Raw genomic sequence first — 22,389 nt, 5'->3', positions numbered from 1 at the left:
ATGCTCATTTGTTTAGAAGAAAATGACAAGAGTTTTTTTTTTTTTTAGAAAACCCCCCAAACAAGAGAATTTTGGATATTTGCTGCACCATGCCTCGATCCAAGTAAAAGCAGTTTAAGAATGATCCGTGGCACCTGCTTAAATGAAGAATGTCTATTTTGGCAGATTTTAAGAACTGCGTGCCTTTGTAAAAGGCTGCAGGAGTTGGGGTGTGGCTCTGGATTGGGGTGTACTAGGGGTTGATAATCAGCCTCCCCTGATTACATACTGGCTACTATGCAACTGCTAAGTAGCTTCTAATCTCAGCCTCCTCATCTGTAAAATGATGATAATAATCACGTCTGGATTGCTGGAGGGCTTCGAAGTGACAGCGTGTACCAAGCGGCTAACCTGAGGCCTGGCACGCGGTGCATGGTAGGTGTCAACAGAAATCGGCTTCAGCCACTGGATTCCAGATGCGAAGCCTGTCCCGTTACCCACGGCCGGGCCTCGTCTGCGTATCTATTCACCGGGCGTCTAGATGTATACAATCAAACTGCCCAGGTTGTTGACGCTTGCCGCTTCGCAGCCGCTCGCGTACTTGGTTATTGTGCTTTCGGGGACGGTCCTCAGTGACACCTCCTTTAAGACCCTGAAAACAGGGTCTTTGTGAACTCCATCTATAGTTTTGGTTTCGACCACTCCAAATAAGCATTATGAAAACAGTTGGTCTTAAACATGTGTTAAGGAGATATTTCCAATTGAGAGCCTTGTACAAACAATCATAATGTTGTCTTGGGTCCCGTGTATGATACACCAGAGTGGCTTTCCGGGAGCAGTCAGGGTCAGAGTGCATCTCAGGCCCAGAAGGGGAGCTGGGATGCCTTTCATACCTTTTTTCTAACACGCCCGACACCTGGGCAGGGATGGTGCGGGGCATCCTCAGGGCTCAGGGACAGACGCTCCTGGGTGGGGAGGGTGTGTGTGTGTGAGAACACTATTCAGTTTTACAGATGACAAAGTTGGATCTGCACCTCAGGTCAAATGATTATCAACTTTACAGTCACAACAAGGAAACGTTTTCAGAGCTGTGCTCTCCAGCAGGAATATTTGTCAATGATCCTATTGTCCCCGGACTTCCCTGAAGCTCTTGGACCACAAATCCCGGCCAAAACTCTCCCAAGATTACGCGTTTCTCAAATCTCTTTCCTGATTCTAAGCAATTGGAAATGTTATCAAAATAAATCTGTTGTCAAGTCCCATTTATTCTTGCTTTCACATACAAACCACCAAGAGAACAAAAAACAAAGTGGAAGCGAGCACAAGACACAAAAGGGGCAGAGACCATCCGCAGAGGCTGCTAAGAAGCTCAGATTTGGCTCAAACATTTCCGTTTGTTTGAATCAGCTCTAACCTTGTGGGAATTCGTTGACTTACACTGACAATAGCTTCTACTTTTCTCGCTTTTATCGAATGTTATGTTTCTCCTCTGAAACTTTTCATCGTATGTTTGTTTCCCTCCTAATCAAATAGTAGTTATTTTAAGGATATGAGTAACCTGGCGTTTCTGCCCTAACACTCATTCCACATTCACAGAATCAGAAAAATACCAGAACAGGAAAGCACGGACCTTCAAGACGGTTCAGTGTGTCTAATTGGATGTGTGAACAAAACTAAGGCCTAGATGGTTCTAGAATGGTGTGTCAACGTCAGAAAGGTGGTAATAGGATTAGAATGCAGCTTTTTGATATTCATACCAAAATGCAATGATGTTTAGAAGTTTAAGAAAGACATGTATTAAACTGGGAAGATTCTAGATGTTTAAAATCTGTAAGTTACTTTTCATATTCTGGAGAAGTCAGTTTTTATGTGGCGCTCTTGCTGCTGTTTCATCAGCTTGGCTGACTATGTCATAAGAGTGTGTTCTTAGAAAACATAGGCTTTGGCAGACTTTAAAAGGTGTACGTGTTATGCCATGTTCAGACTAGATTATGAAAATCGTTGGCAACGGTGGTTTCCAAGTGGAGAAAACGTGTTGCCAATGATTCTGAAGACAGAAACTAAAATCTAGTAAGATGTTATGGGTCTCCTCCTTCTCCACTCTGGAATTCCTCTGCAAGGAATATCCGATGGACATAATATATATCAGGAGATCTTTGACATATCAAAATGGCAGATTTCCAAAAGGGATTGGAGTCTAGGTGTCCTGGGAGAGGCCCCAATAGTTAACAGGATCCAAATCACACACTCACATGGGAGGTGGGGAAGAGGGGTCTGTCTTTCTCTTTAAAGGACAGAAAAGGTTATGTGTTTACTTTCCTCAAAAGGAATGGTTAAGCTCATTGTGGGATTTATTATTATTGTTACTCTTTGGTTTTCTCCTATCCGTTTCACCCAACCTATAATCAGATGGCTTATGACATCCTTTCTGTACATTCCATTGGCTCTTACAGCCCAGGAAGCTGTCCAAATATCACTGTGTCTGTATTTGAGAAAATTTCCAGTAGCAAAATATTCCTTGGTTCTATTTTCAAAATGCCAAGTAGATGTGACAGAACTTTTTATACCAGTAAAGGTCCCCAGGTCTCTTGCTGCATACTAGGTTAATTTGGTACTTTCCTTTTCCCAAACCAAGGAGTCCTAAAAGGCAGCCAAACTTCTATTAATTACGATTAGTTTTGAACCTTATAATGTTTCTAAAGATAAATCTGATGTGTTTTTTCCCCTTTAGTACTTACAGTTATCAAATAGTTGGCCTACTTTTGCGCTAATTGTGAGCTTTCAAATTCAAGTCAGCCCCCATGTGTAACGGCAGTGTGAGTCTAAGAAAGCAGAGCGATGACCCATGCTCGGTACGTGTCATTGTTTCTGAGTTGTATCTCATTTATGACCTGTGCTCACAAATCATATGCAGATAAATGCATCTAAAATGTACATGCTGACTATGTTACCTGTTTTTATTTTTCTATCATCTAGCCTGGATAGCCTTGTTTCCAAAATGTTGAGTCATTTTATATACATTGATCATGTCCTTTATTTTTGTCACACTTTTAAAAAAAGTTTATTTACTTATTTTGAAAGTGGGGGGGGGGGGGAGCAGGGAGAGAGAGAGGAGAGAGAGAGAATCCCAAGCAGGCCCTGTGCTGGCGGTATGGAGCCCGATAAGGGGCTCGAACTCACAAACTGTGAGATCATGACCTGAGCCGAAATCATGAGTTAGGTGCTTAACCACCCAGTGGCCCCTGATCATGTCCTTTAAATGTCTTCATATCTTGCAAATAGTTCAGAAGGTTATTCTCATGTAAGGGCTACAAAATCAATGCCACAAAAAACCTGTGATCACTTTCATTAACATTGAGGCTAATCTAGATAGATTCCACATTTTAAAAAAACTGGGGTTGAAAAACTTTATGGGGAAAAATGGATTTCTGTGAAAAATCATGCATATTTTATTTTAGAAGGTCAATGTAAGAGTTTTACCAAAGAATCTGTAATATATATATATATATATACACGTATTATATGTATTATATATATAATATGTATTTTATATATATAATATGTATTATACATATATATATAAATTAGCAAGTTGCTTTACATAGTATTTTTTAATTTGTTTTATAATAAGTTGGAATATGGGAACATATTTGCTTATTGTAAGAATACAGTACGTAATACATATAACATACAAAATATGTGTTAATTGACTGTTTATGTTATCAGTGAGTCTGATCAACAGTAGGCTGTTAGTAGTTCAGTTTTGGGGGGAGTCAAAAGTTACCCATGAATTTTTAACTGCACAGGGACTTGGTGCCCCTAACCCTGCATTGCTCAAGGGTCAACTGTATATTCAGATTCCAAGGTTCATGCTTTCTGTGGTTCTCTTGCTTCTGGGGAAGCTCACTCACTTAATTTCTAGCTGGTCTGCCAGTTCAAAGCTCTGGTCTCTTACATCTTTAGCCAGGAGGGCTTTGGCTTTCTATCACCCAAGCTGTACATGGGTTGGGACATGCACTCAGTTAATAAATGAAAAAAAGTGAATCTGGATTTTTTTTTTTCTAAGACAAACTAAGTTGGATAAAATTGGGAATTAGCATACTGTGGCTCTAATGGGGTAATACCTCCATGATAATATTGAATTTTCCACATTTAAAGACCACACAAAATGAGCTTTCAGGCTTTAAAATAATTGTAAAATGAACGTTTTGCTTCACGAAAAAGACAAGATAGCTCCTGCTGAAAAGAATATGTCCTTCATAATTTTTGATTTTAAAAATTGTCTCCATTCCGCTGGACTCAATTAAGTTCCACTTAAATGAATTAAGTGCTGTTGTCATTACGTGCAATACTGGAATCATGGAGTAAGAGATTTCTGACCACCAGAGGACCAGGCTGAGCTGTTATTAGCTGCCATACATCACAGGGATGTCAGACTTGGCAGTCTGAGTCCAGATAAGGTAACTTTCTACCAGAACAAGAGTCTACAGTTATTAGAAGAGCACAACTGGTTCAGATTCTGTGTCTCCCTCTCTCTCTGCCCTTCCCCCACTTGTGCTCTCTTGCTCGCTCTCTCTGTCTCAAAAATGAATAAAAAAAAAAAAAAAGCACAACTGGATTGAGAGAGGCTAAGAGAGGCTGAAGTGACTATTATCTGCCAGCTTTAGGCCCTGTCCTTTGACACCTCAAGCCAGTAAGACATGCAGAGCAACAGGAAAGGCGATCATGCCAGGGGTGGTTGGGGTGGAGAAGGGAAGCCAGTAGACTGACTCTGAGTGGTCCTGGGTGTTAGTAGGTAGTCAGACTTCAACGTGGCTGTTGTCAGTACATTCAGGCAATTGTATGATGTTCAAAGAATTAAAGGAAAAATGGTCTTAATACCGAATGAGTAGATAACCTCAATAGAGAAATGGAAACAATTTGGAAAAAAAGGAAATTCTAGAGCTGAAAGGTACAATAACTGAGATGATACATTCACTAAATGGGCTCAGTAGGAGATTGGAGAGGGCAGAAGGAAGCATAAGTTATTTTGAAGGTAGATCAGTAGAGATGACCCAGTCCCAAGGAGAGAAAGGAAAAAGCTTGAACACAAACAGTGCCCCAGAGACCTGAGGGATAATATCACAGGGTCCATGTACAAAACCCCAGTTCTGCCTGAGCGTTAGGCTACAGACCAGCCAGGAACGGCAGTGAGCGAGAGCTGCATTCTGCCATGAAAACTCATTTCCCAGAACTGGATTTGCCAGAGGTAAGAGTGGGGACTTGCCTTAAGCATTAGGGCTTTAGCTCTACTTCGAGAGAGATTCTTGATCTGTGTTTTTGCATCTTTAATTATTGCTTACATTTCAAATGAAACTAAATATTATTGAGAAACTTTTTTTCCCTTAGGTAGTCTCCGTGCCCACCCTGGGGCTTGAACTCACGACTCAGAACAAGAGTCACGTGCTCGACCTACTGAGCCAGCCAGGTGCCCCTCTTGAAAGACTTTTAAGAAGACATTCTCCCCACCCAACCCTCACTCATCTCTAATTCCCTTCTGAATTATCTCAAACATAATTGTCAGGAAGAGCTCCCCACTCAACCCCATACCGGCCTTTGATAGATAGTTGCTCCCAACTCTGGAGGCCCCTTCTCCCCCCTTCCCCTTGCCATGGTTACATTATTCCCTCAGCCAAAGTCTTTCCCCAACCTTCTAATATATGGCTTTATATTCAGTATACAATTTTTCGGAGGTGGATGTAGTTTTATGGTTTTCTTTTCTTTTTCTTTTTCTTGAGAGAGAGAGGGCATGCATGAATGAGCGGGGAGAGGGGCAGACGGATAGCACAGAGCCCAACGCAGGACTCCATGCCATGACCCCAGGGTTATGACCTGAACTGAAATCAAGAGTCGGATGCTTAACAGGCTGAGCCACCCGGGTGCCCCTAATTTTATGTTTTTCTAATAAAATACATAAAAATAATACATACTCAATGGAGAGAAAATTAAGAAATTACACAAAAACGTATGAAAACAAGATCACCTACCACACAACCACTCAGAACTTCCCCCCCCACCCCACCCCCAGGCCTGTCCAGATTTCTGACCTCCAGAGCTGTGGGACAATGAGCGGGTGTTGACCGAAGCTGCTAGGTCTGTGGTAATTTGTCACATAGCAATTGAGGACCGAGGCCCTACGCAAAACTGATACAGGGCCCCCGCATTCTCTCAAGAAGCCCGTGGTGATAGCTTGGCTTCCCTGAAGGCGGCCAGTTGTACGCATCAGAGCGTCCAGGTTGCAAACTTACTAACGTAAACAGGATGTCACAGTCTGTGTTTCTGAAGCTTGACTGCGCGGCCGAATCCCCTGCAGGACTGGGTCCGACGCGGGTTTCTGGGCCCCACCCCAGAGTTTCTGATTCAGCGGGTCTATGGTAGACCCCAAGAACCTGTGTTTCTCAGAAGCTCCCAGATGCTGCTGCTGCTGCTGGTCCAAACACTTTGAGAACCACTGTGTTAGGTCACTTAATACTAGAAAAAGAATGATTTACCAAGGTGCAGTGATTTTGTTCATCTTCCCAGAACATTCATTTTCAGGTGACCTACTGAAGTATCTGAGATTGTAGATGCATAATCTCGCTTGGTTAGGAAGTCACGGGACTTGGTTCTGTACCACTGCGCTTCAGCCATGAGCCATTTTGTTTAAACAGTCTTGTACCAGTATTGAGCTCCTTCTACCATTTTCTTGGAATAACTGACCGGACCAGTCGGTGAACAAGCATCTATCGAGTGTCTACAGAGTGTCGAGCAAGTAAATGTTGATTCCATCATTTAATCCTCAGCTCAACCCGCCTCGGGCCATGTGGTGGCTTTGGTGAGGGAGGACAGAGCTCCTTGACTGACAGTTCCCATACCTGTTCACAGCACGTGGGGGGTGAGTCCCCAGAAGTCAGCCTGGCCTGTGTCCTGCATGTGGAGTCTGAGGCACTTTTCTGTGATTCTGCCAAGGGGCTCTTCTATTCCGTGGGTCTAGCAGGTCAGATACGTGTTCCTTTCTGACCATTCTTCCTCCCGGTGTTGAAGGTGCTCTTACCCCGATAGTCGGAGCCAGGCTGGAGGCTCAGTTCTTCAATCATGTCCCACCCTTTCTAGAAAGGGGCGCATCTGGTAATACCAGGTGTGTGGCCACAGGACCTGCTGGTAAGCCTGGCTCTGAGGATATACTCCTGAACCTGGTTGGAATTGGCTCCCTCAGGGAAGGCGCGAGAGTCCAGAGAGTGAAGTCTAAAATAGCTGCGCCTGGATGAGACTTTGGATGGATCTTTCCTTCTGGATGCAAGTGTACTCAATCAAGGTGGCAGCTAAGGGTGCTTAACTCGTGGAAAATAGGAGCGTGGCACTATTTGCACCGAACTCACAACTCGCCTATTAGGATGTTTCATTCTGAACAGACCCCTCCACACAGAGTCGTGAATTTGAAACAGAGTAGTGCTTGTTGAAAGGATCATGAGCTGCTTGTGAAGCATTCCTCTACCTGGGTTCCCTAAATAACAGAGCCTGGGACAAGAGCTTGCATACTGACTCTCCATCAGGAGCCGCAGCCCCAGCTAGGGAGGAGTGAAGGGGGGAAGCGAAGGGGGGAGGGCAAATCCAAGGGAATGGAGCCCCAGGCCGGCCACAGCTCCGCAGCAAACACTGTGCTCGGCCTTCAGTGTTTCCCCTGAGGCCGCGTGGACCACCCACATCTCAGAGCAGCCACGGCAGGGTGGGACCCCTCCCTCCTCCCTCCTCCCTCCTCCCTCCTCCCGCCTCCCTCCTCCCTCTTCCCGTCTCCCACCTCCCATCGGTCAGTCCGAACCAAGAGGCCTCCATTCCTTCTCCTGTCTGAGATGTCAAGCCCTCTCTGCCTGGGGAGCCAGCACGTTTGGCCACCTGCACACAGAAGGCCTCCACACTGAGCCCCAGGCAGCAGTGGTGGCTGGCCCCCCCAGTGAGAGAAGGATCCACGCTTTCTCCGGGGCCCTACACCAGCAAGATGGGCCACCGAGGGAAACGGAGCTGTGCGGATCTGGATCCATTATGCAGCTCACCCATGCATCCCAAGGAGCTAGGACCAGGAAGGAAGAGCTGTCTTTTTTTTTTTTTTTTTTAATCCTTCATTTTATACAAAAACTTTGAAAATATCCTGATTGATACGTGTATTAGTTTCCCAGGGCGGGCATAACACATTACTACGAAGTGGGTTATATGAAACAGCAAAAATTCTTCTCTCGTGATTCTGGGGGCCAAAAGTCTGAAATCTGACGTCAGATGTTCCGGGCTGAGATACAGCCACCATCACCCCCCGCCCCCACTGAATTCATATGTGCCTCAGACTGTGACTGTATTTGGAGACAGAATCTTTAAGGGCAAAGCAAGCTGAAATGAAGCGATCAGGGTGGGCTCTAATCCAAATGGCAGGTGACCTTATTAGAAGAGGCGGTCAGGACACAGACATACAGAGGAGGCCGGCGCAAAGGTACGGGGAGAAGGTGGCCGTCTACAAGTCAAGGAGCCGCCTCACCAGCCCTGTGGACACCGTGGTCTTACGCTTTCAGCCTCCAGATTGGCGAGAAAATAAGTTTCTGCCATTTAAGCCCCCGTCTGAGCTACTCTGCCATGGCGGCCCTGGCAAGTGAATACACAGGTCTGCTTGGCCATCCTGAGCAGTGTCTGCCTACGCCTTCCCATGCTGTTCCCCCTGCGTGCGTCTGTGTCTCTGTTTTCTCTCCATATAAGGACACCCGTCATTGGATTAGGGCCCCGCTCTGATCCAGTATGACGTCATTCCAACTAATTACATCTGCAAAGACCCCACTTCCAAATAAGGTCACATTCTGAAGCTCCAGATGGGGAAAAACTGGGGAGGGGCCCTATTCAATCCGGTACAATATGCAGAAGTAGTGGCAAAAGTGGCAAAAGTCCACTGTCCCCCAGCAGGTGTTTACAGAGCTGAGAACCGGTGGGTTTCGACCTCAGCGGCTCACTAGACTAGATTTTGACTGGATTGGTCTGGAGGGGCCTTAGACATTTTTTTTTCAGTTGTCCCCAGTAATTCTAATGGGCAGCCAGTGTGGAAAAGCACATTTTAAGACCACTAGTAATGCTATGGATTATTATCATTATCATTGTATCACTAATCCTAATGCAAGAGGTAGCATTTATCAGACATTTAAGATGTCTCAAGCATTGGGGGAAGTACTTTACATAGTTTATTTCATTGGTATCATTAGTCCTGTCCTTAGCCTCGTTTTATAGATGGGGACACAGAGGGTTGAAGATGTAAAGGCCACACACCTAGCAATGGTAGACCAGACACCAGGCTGGCTGACCCCAGCCCCGCGGTTCCTCTGCCCTTAGATGTACACACACACACCCAGAGCCTCTTGTCCTCCTCCTGTCTGTGGACATTCAATCGTTTAAAGAAATCATCAACATTTTAAGATAAGTAACAGCCTGTCTTCTCCACAAAGAAGCAGAACGGTTTGAGCTCCTAAGATTAGAGGGTGAGTCGCGACAACCAGGCATTATTACCATTGAGGTAAATTCGGTTTTGTATTTTTTCTTTACTTCACAAGCCCAGACGAAAAGCCATGTACTGAAAGAACACCTGCTCATTCTATCTCGAGGGCGACATGCTTAGCCGTACCTTAAAGCGCGGCTGTTATTAACCTTGGAGGACAGCTTAGGTGACAGCTTATATTAGCCTGTTAATCAAATTTGGTGCCTCCTCATGCCAGACCCGTGGCAGATCGCAGGTTCCCCTCCGTCTCCTGGTCTTGCTCTCATCTCCCCAGAATCGTGTTCTGTCCTGGGGCCAGGACATCTGGGCCTTTCCATTTGCGACCTTGCCGCTTCTCCCTCTGTCCTCTAGAACTTCCTCCTCCCTCTGTCCTGAATTCCCCTGATGTCTCTGGTTCCCTGAGAAAGAAACTCACTGTCCCACGTCCTGGGCCCGCCCTGGGCCCTGTTGGGTGGGACAGAGGCAGGTGGTTCCCAGCTTAGGATCTGAGCTCGGCACCCCCACGTGCTGCAGGCAGAGCTGAACCTCACCGGCATTCATGGCCCCTGCCCTGGGCTGGCCATCACTCTGCTCCAGTACCCTTCCTCTCTCCCATGTTTCCTGCTAAGCCCAGCTCATTGCCGAAGGATCTGTTACATCCCACCTTCTTCTGTAACTGACTGCTCTGGGCCCACCTGCCATTTCCTCCGCTGAGGCCCTCCTGCATTTCGTGGCCCATCACTCTCAGCCCTGATCTCAGTTGTTCCACAGCTGCTTCACCTACGTTGACCTTGACTCTCCAACCTAGGTACTAAGCTCCTCACAGAGGCAGGCTGAGCACGCCCCTGGAAGCTGCCTGGGTTTCTTGCAGCTGCAGTTAGTTCATTGTGATGGTTCGTACCTACCAGAAAAGCTTTCATTGTTTCATGTTAAGAGGCCCATGTAGGCCAGCAGATCACGTGAAAGAAATGTTCATTATGACTAGAATTACTTATGGTATCCTCCACCCTCATGGAGGCCCAACCCACATTTTTCTCTTTACGATTACAATAGTTTTTAATCATTCTTAGGCTCTGTTAGGGTGGCTTGGTGTTGATTAGAAACGGAAACCGCCCGGGTGCCTGGGTGGCTCAGTGGGTTAAGCACCTGACTTCGGCTCAGGTCACGATCTCATGGTACGTGGGTTTGAGTCCTGCGTCAGGCTCGGAGCCTGGAGCCTGCTTCAGATTCTTTGTCTCCCTCTCTCTCTGCCCCTCCCTCACTCATGCTCTGTCTCTCTCAAGAATAAAATATTCTCTCTCAAGAATGAAAAAGAAAAAAAGAAATGGCACCCGCCCGTGGAGGTCGACATGTAATTGGCCAGGGCTACCTTTAGCCAGGGGCACCCCATACCTGATGTCAAATCAAAGGTACGTTTGATGTTTTTGTTAACACTGATGAAGAGTTTAGTGGCCACCGATTTTGAACAAAAAGTTGATTAGGAATGGCTCAATTTAGCACTCATCCTTAGAAAACGCAAACAGTAAAGAAAGAAAGAGAGAAAAAGAAAGAAAGAAAGAAAGAAAGAAAGAAAGAAAGAAAGAAAGAAAGAAAGAAAAAGAAAGAACAGAAAATCGAAACACAGGCACATATGTCTGGTCACTTGACATCAGAGACTTCCCTTTCTCCCACAACAGTACAAAGAGCTAATGAGGACTCTTCCTCACGGACGTGACTGAAGTCAGATGCTGTGATGGCCTCTAACCTTGACCCTCTTACATGACAGTTTGTTCTAGAGACATCTGCAGAAAAGCCAGCAGCTGGCCATCCAGATCCACTCTCTGTGCTTAAGGAGCAGGCAGGCCCCCTCTGACTTTCTAAGTCTTTTGCATACCTGCATTATTTGTACCTAATTTGTTGCCTTTGACCTTTGTATAGTGGAGATATTCTGTTGCTCTAGTCTTAAAGGGGACTTAGAAATCAAAACTAACAGGTATTGAATGGTAACTCGTCCCAGCATTTTATCATTGTAGCTGAAGTTAACAGAATGTCTATTTGGATTGTAACAACGAGGAAATGCTAAGAAACATCCCTAGGTCTAGAAGCCCTTCAAAAGTATCTAATAAAGCTGGAGTTGTGCTTTCTGTGAAATGAAGCAATGTGATTCTTTCAACATTACATGAATAGTTATTTGAGTCCAAGGGGAGTAAATTCTCTTTGTGTAAAGGTGATTTTGAAGATTAGTAACTAACAGAATGGGTACACATGGATTTATGAGTATTTAAAAATAATTTTAAATGTCTTTGTGTAGACTCAAAAAATAAAAAAAAAGAAATGTCTCATTTGCTCTTGATAAATTGCCTTGGAAGAAAGACATAAACACGTGTGTCTTTGATTCAGACTTGGGTACATTTGACAAGAGGTAGGTTTTAGGTCTGTCTGGGAACTACAACAAACTTTCAGTACTTTATTTTAGGAAAAAGTCCGTGGCCTGCGAAGCTCATCAGCTTCCGTGCCTGCTGACCTCTCTTTAAACATGAAAACATATCACAGACCCAGAGCTGTTGTGGTAGCAGGCAGTGTGAGCTAAGACCTGATTAGCAAGCGCCGGGCCCAGGAGGCAGGAGGCAGGCTGCCTCCTGAATGTATGAGTTAGGGTCAAAACGTGCGTGTCCCTGCTGTGTTGGTCCCCGTACCGGAAACACAAGTGTATGTGTGCTTGTGTGCATTTCCTAACAGGTACATGATTTAATTTATTTTGTACTTTTGAAAGATAGCAGGCTCCCATCATAAAAGCAGAAACCAGGTGAGGTATCTCAAGCAGGAAGGGATTTAGTAAAAGGATTTGGATTCGAGTTGCTTTGGAAGGGCTAGAAAAGCACAGACGGGAGAGATCAGGAAGGATAGCGCTGCAGATCCCTTGCCCTGCGTGGGGCATTACAGTGCTCACAGTGCCCGTGGGCCCAGTGCCCTTTTGCCCCGACGTGGACAGGGCATGGTTAGAAATGCTGGCTGACTTCAGCCACCAACCACTGTTGTCACTGCCACGGTTCGAGCTGGAGCTGCTGCCATATCCAGAAGCAGAAGCCCCACTACCTGCTTCCAGCCTTCTGATCTTGCACTTACCTCCCCCTTCCCCCACTGGCGGGACCAGAACTCGGAGCCTTGCTGGCAAGGTATTCTGGGAAAATGAAGTTTTCACACCTCCAGCCCCTGGGATGCAGAATAAAGCACAAAGAGCAGGCAACACGTAGCCCAGATGCATCACAGTCCTTTAGAAAATGTCATCACAGAACTTTAACCACGTAGACATTTATTTTCAATTAAAGTATGAAGAACATTTGTTTTGGGGTGCTTGGGTGACTCAGTCGGTTAAGCCTCCGATTTTGGCTCAGGTCATGATCTCACGGTTTGTGGGTCTGAGCCCCACATGGGGCTCTGTGCTGACAGCTCAGAGCCTGGAGCCTCCTTCAGATTCTGTTTCCCTCTCTCTCTGTCTCTCTCAAAAAAAAAAAAACATTAAAAAAAATTTTAAGGAAAAATTTTTTTTTTTAATTTTTTTAAACGTTTATTTATTTTTGAGACAGAGAGAGACAGAGCATGAATGGGGGAGGGTCAGAGAGAGGGAGACACAGAATCTGAAACAGGCTCCAGGCTCCGAGCTGTCAGCACAGAGCCCGACGCGGGGCTTGAACTCACGGACCGCGAGATCATGACCTGAGCCGAAGTCGGACGCTTTACCGACTGAGCCACCCAGGCGCCCCTAAGGAAAAATATTTTAATACGAAATATGAAAAAACACTTTTTGATAGTTTCTCTTACGGGAGGGTGAAAAAGATCATCAGTTTTCTATTGGAGAATCTTTCGTGGATTTAAAGAATATTTGGGGAGCATTTTAGTTTGTGCAATTCAAAAGCAGCTGCACGAATTCGTTGGAAGGATAGCTCTTGCTGGGCCTTGCGGTGTCATCTGTGCAGAGCTTGCCTGCGCCCCCATCTAATCCCGGTACCTGCAGCACAGCTGGAGGAGGTGACTTCCACTCTCGGGGAACTTATATCTGACGTTGGTTGCTACTTTTCCTGAAGCACAGTGTTTTCTCTGGCAGCTAAGTTGCCTGTTTGATATGCTTTTTTCCTTTTTGCATTCTTTTCTTTGTTTTTATTTTTATTTTTTAATTAAACAGATTGTTTAAAATGTTCCTTTTATTTTTGAGAGACACCGTGTGCACACATGCACACACCGAGCAGAGGAGGGGCAGAGGGGGAGGATCCGAAGCGGGGCTTCAGGTTGTCCGCAGAGCCCCTTGTGGGCTCGAACTCACAGACCGGGAGATCATGACCTGAGCGGGAGTTGGACACTTAACCGACTGAGCCACCCAGGGGCCCCTTAAGTTTTTATTTTAATTCCCGCGTCGTTAATATACAGTGTTATATTAGTTTCAGGTGTACAGTATAATGATTGAACAATTCCATGCATCTCTCAGTGCTCATCATGACTCGTGCACTCCTTAATCCCCGTCCCTTACTTCACTCATTGCCCCACCCACCTCTCCTCTGGTACCATCAGGTGACTGTCCTCTGTAGGTAAGAGTCTGCTTCTTGGTTTCTCTCTCTCCCTCTCTCTCTCTCTCTCTGTCCTGTTTCCTAAATTCCACATGCGTGAAATCATGTAGTATTCGTCTTTCTCTGATTGACTGATTTCACTTAGCATTATACACTCTAGCTCCATCCATGTTGTTGCCCATGAAAATATTTCCTTTTTTGTGGCTGAATAATATTCCATTGTATATATACACTACATCTTCCTCATCCATTCATCTATATGTGGACACTTGGACTGCTTCCATTGTTTACCTGTTGTAAATGATGCTGCAAAACATAGGGTTGCGTGTATCCCTTTGAATTATGTTTTTGTATTTGGGAGGTAGATACCCAGTAGTGCGATTACTGGATCATAGGGTAGTTCTATTTTTAACTTGTTGAGGAACCTCCATACTGTTTTCCACAGTGGCCGCACCAGTTTGCTTTCCCATCAAAAGCGTAAGAGGGTTCCTTTTTCTCCACATCCTCGTCAACACTTGTTTCTTGTGGTTTTGATTTTAGCCCTTCTGACCAGTGTGAGGTGATATCTCATTGTAGTTTTGATTTGCATTTCCCTGATGATGATTGATGTTGAGCATCTTTTCGTGTGTCTGTTGGCCATCTGTTGTGTCTTCCTTGGAGAAATGTCTGTTCATGTCTTCTGCCAATTTTTAATTGGATTATTTGTTTTTTGGGTATTGAGCTGTATCAGTTCTTTATATATTTTGGATACTGCCCTTTATCGGATATGTGATTTGCAAATATCTTCTCCCGTTCAGTAGGTTGTCTTATAGTTTTGTTGATTGTTTCCTTCACTGTGCAGAAATTTTTATTTCGGTGAAGTCCCAATAGTTTATTTTTACTTTTGTTTCCCTTGCCCCAGGAGACCTATCTACAAAAATGTTGCTGCAGCCAACATCAGAGAAATTACTGCCTGTACTCTCTTCTAGGATTTTTAGGGCTTCAAATATCACGTTTAGGTCTTTCATCCATTTTGAATTTCTTTCCGTGTGTTGTGTAAGAAAGTGGTCCATTTTCATTCTTCTGCATGCTGCTGTCCTCTAACTGCATTCTCTGCATGGTTAACTCCAGTGGGAAATTATTTCAGTTAATTGTAATCGTCTGCAAGTTTACTTATAGTCAAACTGCCGTGCCTTGAGAGACTAGTACCTGAATGGATGATAAAACTCACTTCAAGTTACCAAAATTACTATCCTCTGCATATATGGAAATCTTTTTACTTTTTAATCTCCATAAATCTCCTCAGCAACTCTGTGACATGGGCCAGCTACCAATGCTCCCATTTTCTCCCCAGCTGTGTTAAGTGACAGATCATTAGCTGTGGAACCAAGACAAGAAGTTGGGTTCCGTAAATAAATGTGACAGTTTGCTTATGAATGTGTATTTATGAGCGATCCTCAAGCTGGGGTGGGCAAGCCATTTGGAGGTATGCAAAGCCATTCGTTCACAGGGTGGAGGGTCTGGGTACGTTGAAGGGACTCCATTGTCAGCCTCGGCTCATGCAGGTCCAGAACGGATCTGCCTGAGAGTATGCATGTGATGAGGACGCGGGTCCTTTTTCCTAAAGGTCCTTCTCCCACTTGGCTAAAGGAACCCTGCCTCTCTCCCGTCTCGCTATGATGCACTGACTTGATGTTTTAAAACCTGTGGGGACATAGGGTAGATCAATTTTTAATTTTTTGAGGAACCTCCACACTGTTTTCCAGAGCGGCTGCACCAGTTTGCATTCCCATCAATGTTTATAGCAGCACTCTCAACAATAGCCAAATTATGGAAAGAGCCTAAATGTCCATCGACTGATAAATGGATAAAGAAGTTGTGGTTTATATATATACAATGGAATACTACTTGGCAGAGAAAGAATGAAATGTGGCCTTTTGTAGCCACGTGGATGGAACCAGAGAGTGTGATGCTAAGTGAAATAAGTCATACAGAGAAAGACAGATACCTTATGTTTTCACTCTTATGGGGATCCTGAGAAACTTAACAGAAGATCATGGGGGAGGGGAAGGGGGGGAAAAGTTAGAGAGGGAGGGAGGCAAACCATAAGAGACTCTTAAAAAGTGAGAATAAACTGAGGGTTGATGGGGGGTGGGAGGGAGAGGAAAGTGGCTGATGGGCATTGAGGAGGGCACCTGTTGGGATGTGCGCTGGGTGTTGTATGGAAACCAATCTGACGATAAATTTCATATTTTAAAAACTGTGGGGAATGAAATAGTGGGACAGTTTAGGCTATTGGTTTTGGTATGAAGAAGATCATGAGGAAAGAAAGTAACTGAGCCTAATGATCTGATTCAACAACTTTTGTAAGTGTGGCGGTCTCCTTTTCTTTCCTTGCAGCAAGAGCGTAGGACTGAAAAGGGCATGTTGGTTAATAGGCACGTAAAACTAATTTTGATGATAGATTGCTCTGTGAGTCTTGGCACGTAGCTGAGAGGGAGACAGAAGAATTGAGTAACATTGCTGTAACAAAACTCTCTCAGTTCTCAATAATTTATTTATACACATATGTTTTCCTGGCATGTGTATTTATAAAAATGAAAAATGGAGCAGAATTGATGTTTAGCCATAACTGACTCTAGTAATAAACAGTGTTCTTCCCCAGATGACATGAACTGGCTGGAAAACCCCAGGCTTTCTTAACATTCTTCTAGAAACAGAGAGCCGCATTTCCAACAAAATGTTACCCCTGTGCAGTAATTCTTTTTCAAGATTCCTACATTTTCTATTTGCATCTGTTGCAGTCTAGTAACTGTAATTATAACCCCATCAGAAAGGATGAAAATATTTCGAGACGTTGTCACAGGGAAAAATTTGTAATTAAATGTCAACTTATATATATAGTTTTTACACACAGAAGTATCTGTGTACCTCACGGCTGATGCAATACGCACTGACACAAAACACAATAAAATATGTTCTGCTTATAATACGAGGGTGTAGGTATGTGGGAATGAAAACAAGAACTCAAAGAGAAAAAAAGATCGACTTCAGATTGAGACCACTGAGGAACTGGTTTTTACTGGGTGATGGTAGGTGTCCGGTGGCTTCAGTATTTAGACTGTTGGAGACAGTGGGGACATCTTTGCCAGTTATTGAAACTGACCAAAAAACAAAAACAAAACAAAAAAAAAACCCTTACGTATCAATATAAAAATATGCATGTGAAACGTTTAAAAAATGTAAGGAGTGTTTGGGCAAAAATGTTTAACGATCACAGATCTAGACAGAAGACCAGATGTCTTGAGGATAAGCATGGTCACGTGACTCCCGTGCATCTCCTTTGTCTTCCCAGTTTGACCTCGTGTGTGTCAATGCTTGGATGCTGGACCTCACACAAGCCGTCCTAAACCTGGGCTTCCTGGCCGGAGCCTTCACCTTGGGTTATGCGGCGGACAGGTAGGCACGAATGTGACAGCCATTGACATGATGCATAAGTGTGGGGATGAAAATATTTTATGTTAACGTTAGGAAACAATTTTTGTCAAGCTTGGGGGGGGGGAAATCTTATTTTCTCTACCTGTGACATTCACACTTGTTTGGTTAGACTAATTCTCTCCTTGTTGAACTACGTCTCCTTACTCCTTGAACTGTACAAATGGATGGGACTGCTCCCCGTGGATCTGAAAGCATCTTAGTGGAAACACACACCGGCAAGGCAGTAACTTCATCATGGGACAGACGGATAGCTGGCTGGACACTGCGGACAGAGTTGATTCCCTGTGCTTCCATAACTCACTGGTTGTGGTCTGGATTAATTTAGTCATAGAGTCGGCCCCTTCCCAATATGTTTCGGTTATATTTTTTAAAAGAAATCCTTGTATTTTATTCTACAAGTTAAAAACTCTGCAAGAAAAAAAAAACATAGTTTTTCCAAAGACCTTTAAGAGAATTTTATCTATTATTTAACATTCATAAAGATATAGATTAATGGCAGACATGGTGAGTATGTATACTGAACATAGTAATTTTTCTATTCAAACATTCCTGTTTCGGACATTATTGATGTTGGTTATTATATCCATGCCTAACTATTCCTTTATCCCAATTCTAACTATGAAAATACATGCAGTAATTTAATAATTCCTTCTATACCCCTTAGGACAGGGGTAGGAAAGCTTTGGCCATCGACCGTGTCTGGCTGGATATCGCTCTGGTCACTCTAAGCCCAGCCTTGATGGGTCCCTGTGACCCAGCACACAGTGCACAGTGCTTAAGGGTACTTCTTGGAGAACTGCCCACAGCAATTAATTAGCTAATTGGAGACAATAAAATGCCCCAAATGCTTTAGCCAGTTGACAATCTGAATTTGGCCGGATCAGGACTTCAAAGTATAACCTTTGTTTTCTTTTCCTCCTCCCTCGTCTGTCTCTTATTTTTCTCCTGCGGCCCCCTGCCCCCGTCTTCTGCATGTGAGTTTCTCCTTAATCCTTGTGTCTGATGCTCTTTCCCCGTCTTTTATCCGTGTTTTTTTCTATGGTTTCCTCTTATAGCCCTTCCCCTTCATCTTCCTTTTCTTAATCTCCCCACACATCACTTTCTCTCCTAGCTGCTATGGCTTCGAATTGAGTGATGTGTTTTCAACACGTATTTCTTCATTTTAGTTGTTACTCTTCCTGATTTAAACATTAGGTTTTGCTGCTTCTTCATGTTCTTCTCTCACGGTCAATAAACATAATCCCCAAACAAAAGAACTCAACTAAAGGAGGGGGGGCTTTTCCTACCTATGTTCCAGCAGGGGCCTGCGCACCTGTCCTCATTGATGATTCCGTGCTTTGAAGAAGAAGACAGACCCATGAACGATTCTGCCTCACCACAGGGCCAACCGTCTGTCGGCTCCTTCTCTGCTTCTATATCGTGGAAGGAAAGGACCAGAAACAATTTAATAGGCCCCAAATCTACCAGAGGACAGTGTAGGAAGGACAGACGGTGAATTTTAAAACCGGAATAAATGAGAATTACTTCCGTCTCTGCTCCGCTGACCGAAGCAGGACACTGCATGAGTGAATTTGGTGGGAATTTCTATGGGAGAATGTTTTTGAATCAAGTCTCATAAAGGTCATTGACGACAGACTTTCACCAGCCAGTAATCTGGCACAGTTGTACTGAACCGTTTAGCATCAGAATCCCAGAGTATTGCCCACGACGGTAACCTGTGCCCTTTGCCTACGCCTTTAGTAACAGCTACGTAAACGGTGAGACTAAAATGCGAAACTTAAGAACAGCTCGCCCTGGTCGTGAACTTTAGAGTTTGTAAGCAGCTTTCACATCAGCATCGCATTTGAGCCTGTACAACTTCACTGTAGAAAGGGAGGGGAGAAACAAGCAAACAAACAAAATCTGAATCTTGGTTCCCTTAAGAAACGGACCCAAGGTCGCATGGTTGGTGGATGAGTGAGCCACGACTGAAGCCCGCTCCTGGGGCTTTCTCCCTTTCTCCTCCCAACTCCACCCACAAAAATTCTAGAAAGGTATCAAAGCTGGGCCACCAGGGCGACCGTATGTGACAGAGAGGGTCATCTTTTTGGAAACTGCAATCCCCCCAAAAATGCATTCTGTGCCTTGCGTTTTGCAATGCCATTTCAGGAACACATGTCCTTACTTGCCTGGTTTTGCTGCAGAACGAAACGCAGAATTCTCAGCCATCCTGTACACAGTAGTAATAATGCAGCGTCGAAAACAAAATTTCTGTCCTGAAGCCTCTTCTAACAACACTTACCGATAGTGCTTTTCACTGTGTCGGAGAAAATGCCAAAGGTGACTTCTTCCTCTCTCTTTCTCAAAAAGGTACGGCAGGATAGTCATTTACCTAATATCCTGCTTCGGTGTTGGCGTCACCGGTGTTGTGGTGGCGTTCGCACCAAATTTCCCCGTGTTTGTGACCTTCCGCTTCCTACAAGGTGTGTTTGGAAAGGGCACGTGGATGACCTGCTACGTGATCGGTAAGACACTGCTGCGCTCCGTGTCTCTTTGACGCCAGGGTCAGGTGTCTGGGCGGTGCCGGCCGCTGAGCCTCCTCGGGCTCGCATGATGAGGCTTCGCGGCTGCCACACGAATGATCTCTGCAAATAGGAAGGTCGCCGCAGTGAGACTCTGACTCTGGCAAAATGAACTTCTCATTTTTAGGTCCTGGCCACATACGGAATATCACAAAATACGGGGGTGAACCACGCTCTTGCAGATAACTGCTGTACTGTTATCACAAGTTATTGTTTGCCTTCTGGGAGATTGACGTTTATGAAAAATTTCAGCAATTCTTTGAAACCTTTTTAAAGCATTCTCTGTGCATTTCTGGGATATAGTTTGAGACGACACTCCTGTGTTCTCAAATATTTCTTAATTCTATTCCTTGTGTACAAGTGGAGAGCTTTTTAACTGTGAAGGAGATAGGACCTAAAAATGAGACGCTCATTTGTGAACCTTTGTTACTTCCGTAACCAGAAAGTTTGACCTTTCTAGAAAGAAAAACTTCCCTTTGCTGTTTGCTCCTTTTACTGAGAAAAGTCCTGGATGCTACTTGGGCTCTGTTGCCAGTGATGTCCAGACCAGTCACCTCCTCTAAGGGTCATGGTGGATTCGTGACCAGGGAGAGGCAAAAGCTTCTTTTACAGTATTGCTCTGGATCTGTAGGCTTCTAGTCCCTTCCATTACTGCTAGACAATCCTTCCCCAAGCAGTGCCCACCTTAAGGACCCTCTGAAGGTCTTTGTATGGGCCGGGAAGTTGCCTGTCGCTGGCTGGGGCAGAAGGGATAACTTTGGCATATGAAGCATTTCTAAGGAGATCCAAGTGTAGGTGAATTTTCAAAGCTGCGATCTTAGGGCACAACCAAGTAGCGTAATCCCAAGATGATCGGAATAGAATTAATGACAGATAGAAATGGATTAGTTTGGGTGGAGAAGGATGCCAGCAATAAAATTCCCCATGTGACTTTTAAAGAGATATCACCTACATGTAAAGTCTGACACTGTGGAGAGGACCATGATGTAATAGAAACTATCTTGTGATCTTGAAAAAATCATTTGTAGAGTCTAATGCTCATAAAGAATCTCCTAAAGAGACTATAATATGCACACCTTTAGAGATACCGTGATAGAAATCTAGCCAGTTTGTTTTACTTCTGTATTGATACAATAGTCATCATTTAAGCTTTCCTAAAATCAACAGATACATTTTTTTGTATAACGAGAAGAGTGCTGGGCTGTGTGTGTAAGATGAGTGTGGCCAGTGCCTGCCAATAACTGGCAGAGAAGAGAGTGAGCAGAAAACCCAGCTCCAGCAGGCATGGAAGTTTTAGTGTCCTTAAGAATGTTGTGGTGTTGGGGCACCTGGGTGGCTCAGTCGGTTAAGCGTCCGACTCCAGTCATGATCTCACAGTTTGTGAGTTCGAGCCCCACATCGGGCTCTGTGCTGACAGCTCAGAGCCTGGAGCCTGCTTGAGATTCTGTGTCTCCCTCTTCTCTCTGCCCCTCCCCCACTCATGCTGTCTCTATCTCTCATAAATAAATAAACTTTAAAAAATTAAAAAAGAAAGAATTCTGTGGTGTTCTAACAATGCCGATGGATATGACAGATGTAATGTCTCTGTGTGTTTATTTTGGAGCTCAACTCGAGCTTCCCTAACCTCTGTGTTTGTTTTCCTTCAGTAACAGAAATAGTAGGTTCAAAGCAAAGGAGAATTGTGGGGATAGTAGTCCAAATGTTCTTCACCCTTGGAATCATAATTCTCCCTGGAATTGCCTACTTTATCCCCAGTTGGCAAGGGATCCAGCTAGCCATAACGCTGCCCAGCTTTCTCTTCCTCCTTTATTACTGGTAAAGTGGTTCTGGTCATTATTGAATTTATTCTTATTCCACAGAAATGTAGAATCTGCACTTTCTAAACCAACAGGAAAATGAAAGCAATTAAGGAGATTTTCTGACATCTCCAGAGTAGCCGTGGGCTTTGAGAATTTCTAGAGTGTTTGAGAATTTATAGAGAGTGGTCATTAATTGACTAATAGTTCTCATTAAAATAGATTAATAAAGTACCAAAACACAAAACTCCAGAGTATTAGTTATGTTTTGTTATTTTGTAATATTTTCACGAACACTGTAAGGTAACAAACCCTACCTGCCGATATTTCAACATGCAAATTAAATGCAACGAAATCGCTTTGCTTCCCTGTGTGTTCTATTATGCAAATTAATATTGTTCAGGAATCCTCTCAGGAATAAGAAAATGTTGAGAGCATCAGAAAATTAAGTTACCAGAAAGCTACAGGTGTATACATTTGACTCTTACTGAAGCGAATACATTTTGATCATTTCT

The 22,389-nt window shown here is 44.2% G+C and overlaps 1 protein-coding gene across 2 annotated transcripts in view; it reads left to right on the top strand.

Moving 5' to 3' along the window:
* SLC22A3 (solute carrier family 22 member 3) overlaps nt 1-22,389 on the top strand; it is a 93,052-nt gene that overhangs the window by 26,025 nt on the left and 44,638 nt on the right. The window contains exons 2-4 of one of the 2 annotated variants that reach the window (XM_019412720.2): nt 17,375-17,478; nt 19,867-20,021; nt 21,725-21,893. In XM_019412720.2, coding sequence (XP_019268265.1) covers nt 17,375-17,478; nt 19,867-20,021; nt 21,725-21,893 — 428 coding nt within the window. The remainder of the gene's footprint in view (nt 1-17,374; nt 17,479-19,866; nt 20,022-21,724; nt 21,894-22,389) is intronic. The other variant, XM_019412721.2, reaches the window with a different exon arrangement.

The sequence above is a fragment of the Panthera pardus genome, unplaced genomic scaffold (assembly GCF_024362965.1).
Source record: "Panthera pardus isolate Hobbes unplaced genomic scaffold, ASM2436296v1 HiC_scaffold_17, whole genome shotgun sequence".
Classification (NCBI taxonomy): Eukaryota; Metazoa; Chordata; class Mammalia; order Carnivora; family Felidae; genus Panthera; species Panthera pardus.
The sequence above is the reverse complement of the archived record's forward strand: the minus strand, read 5'-3'. Positions and strand labels throughout refer to the sequence as shown.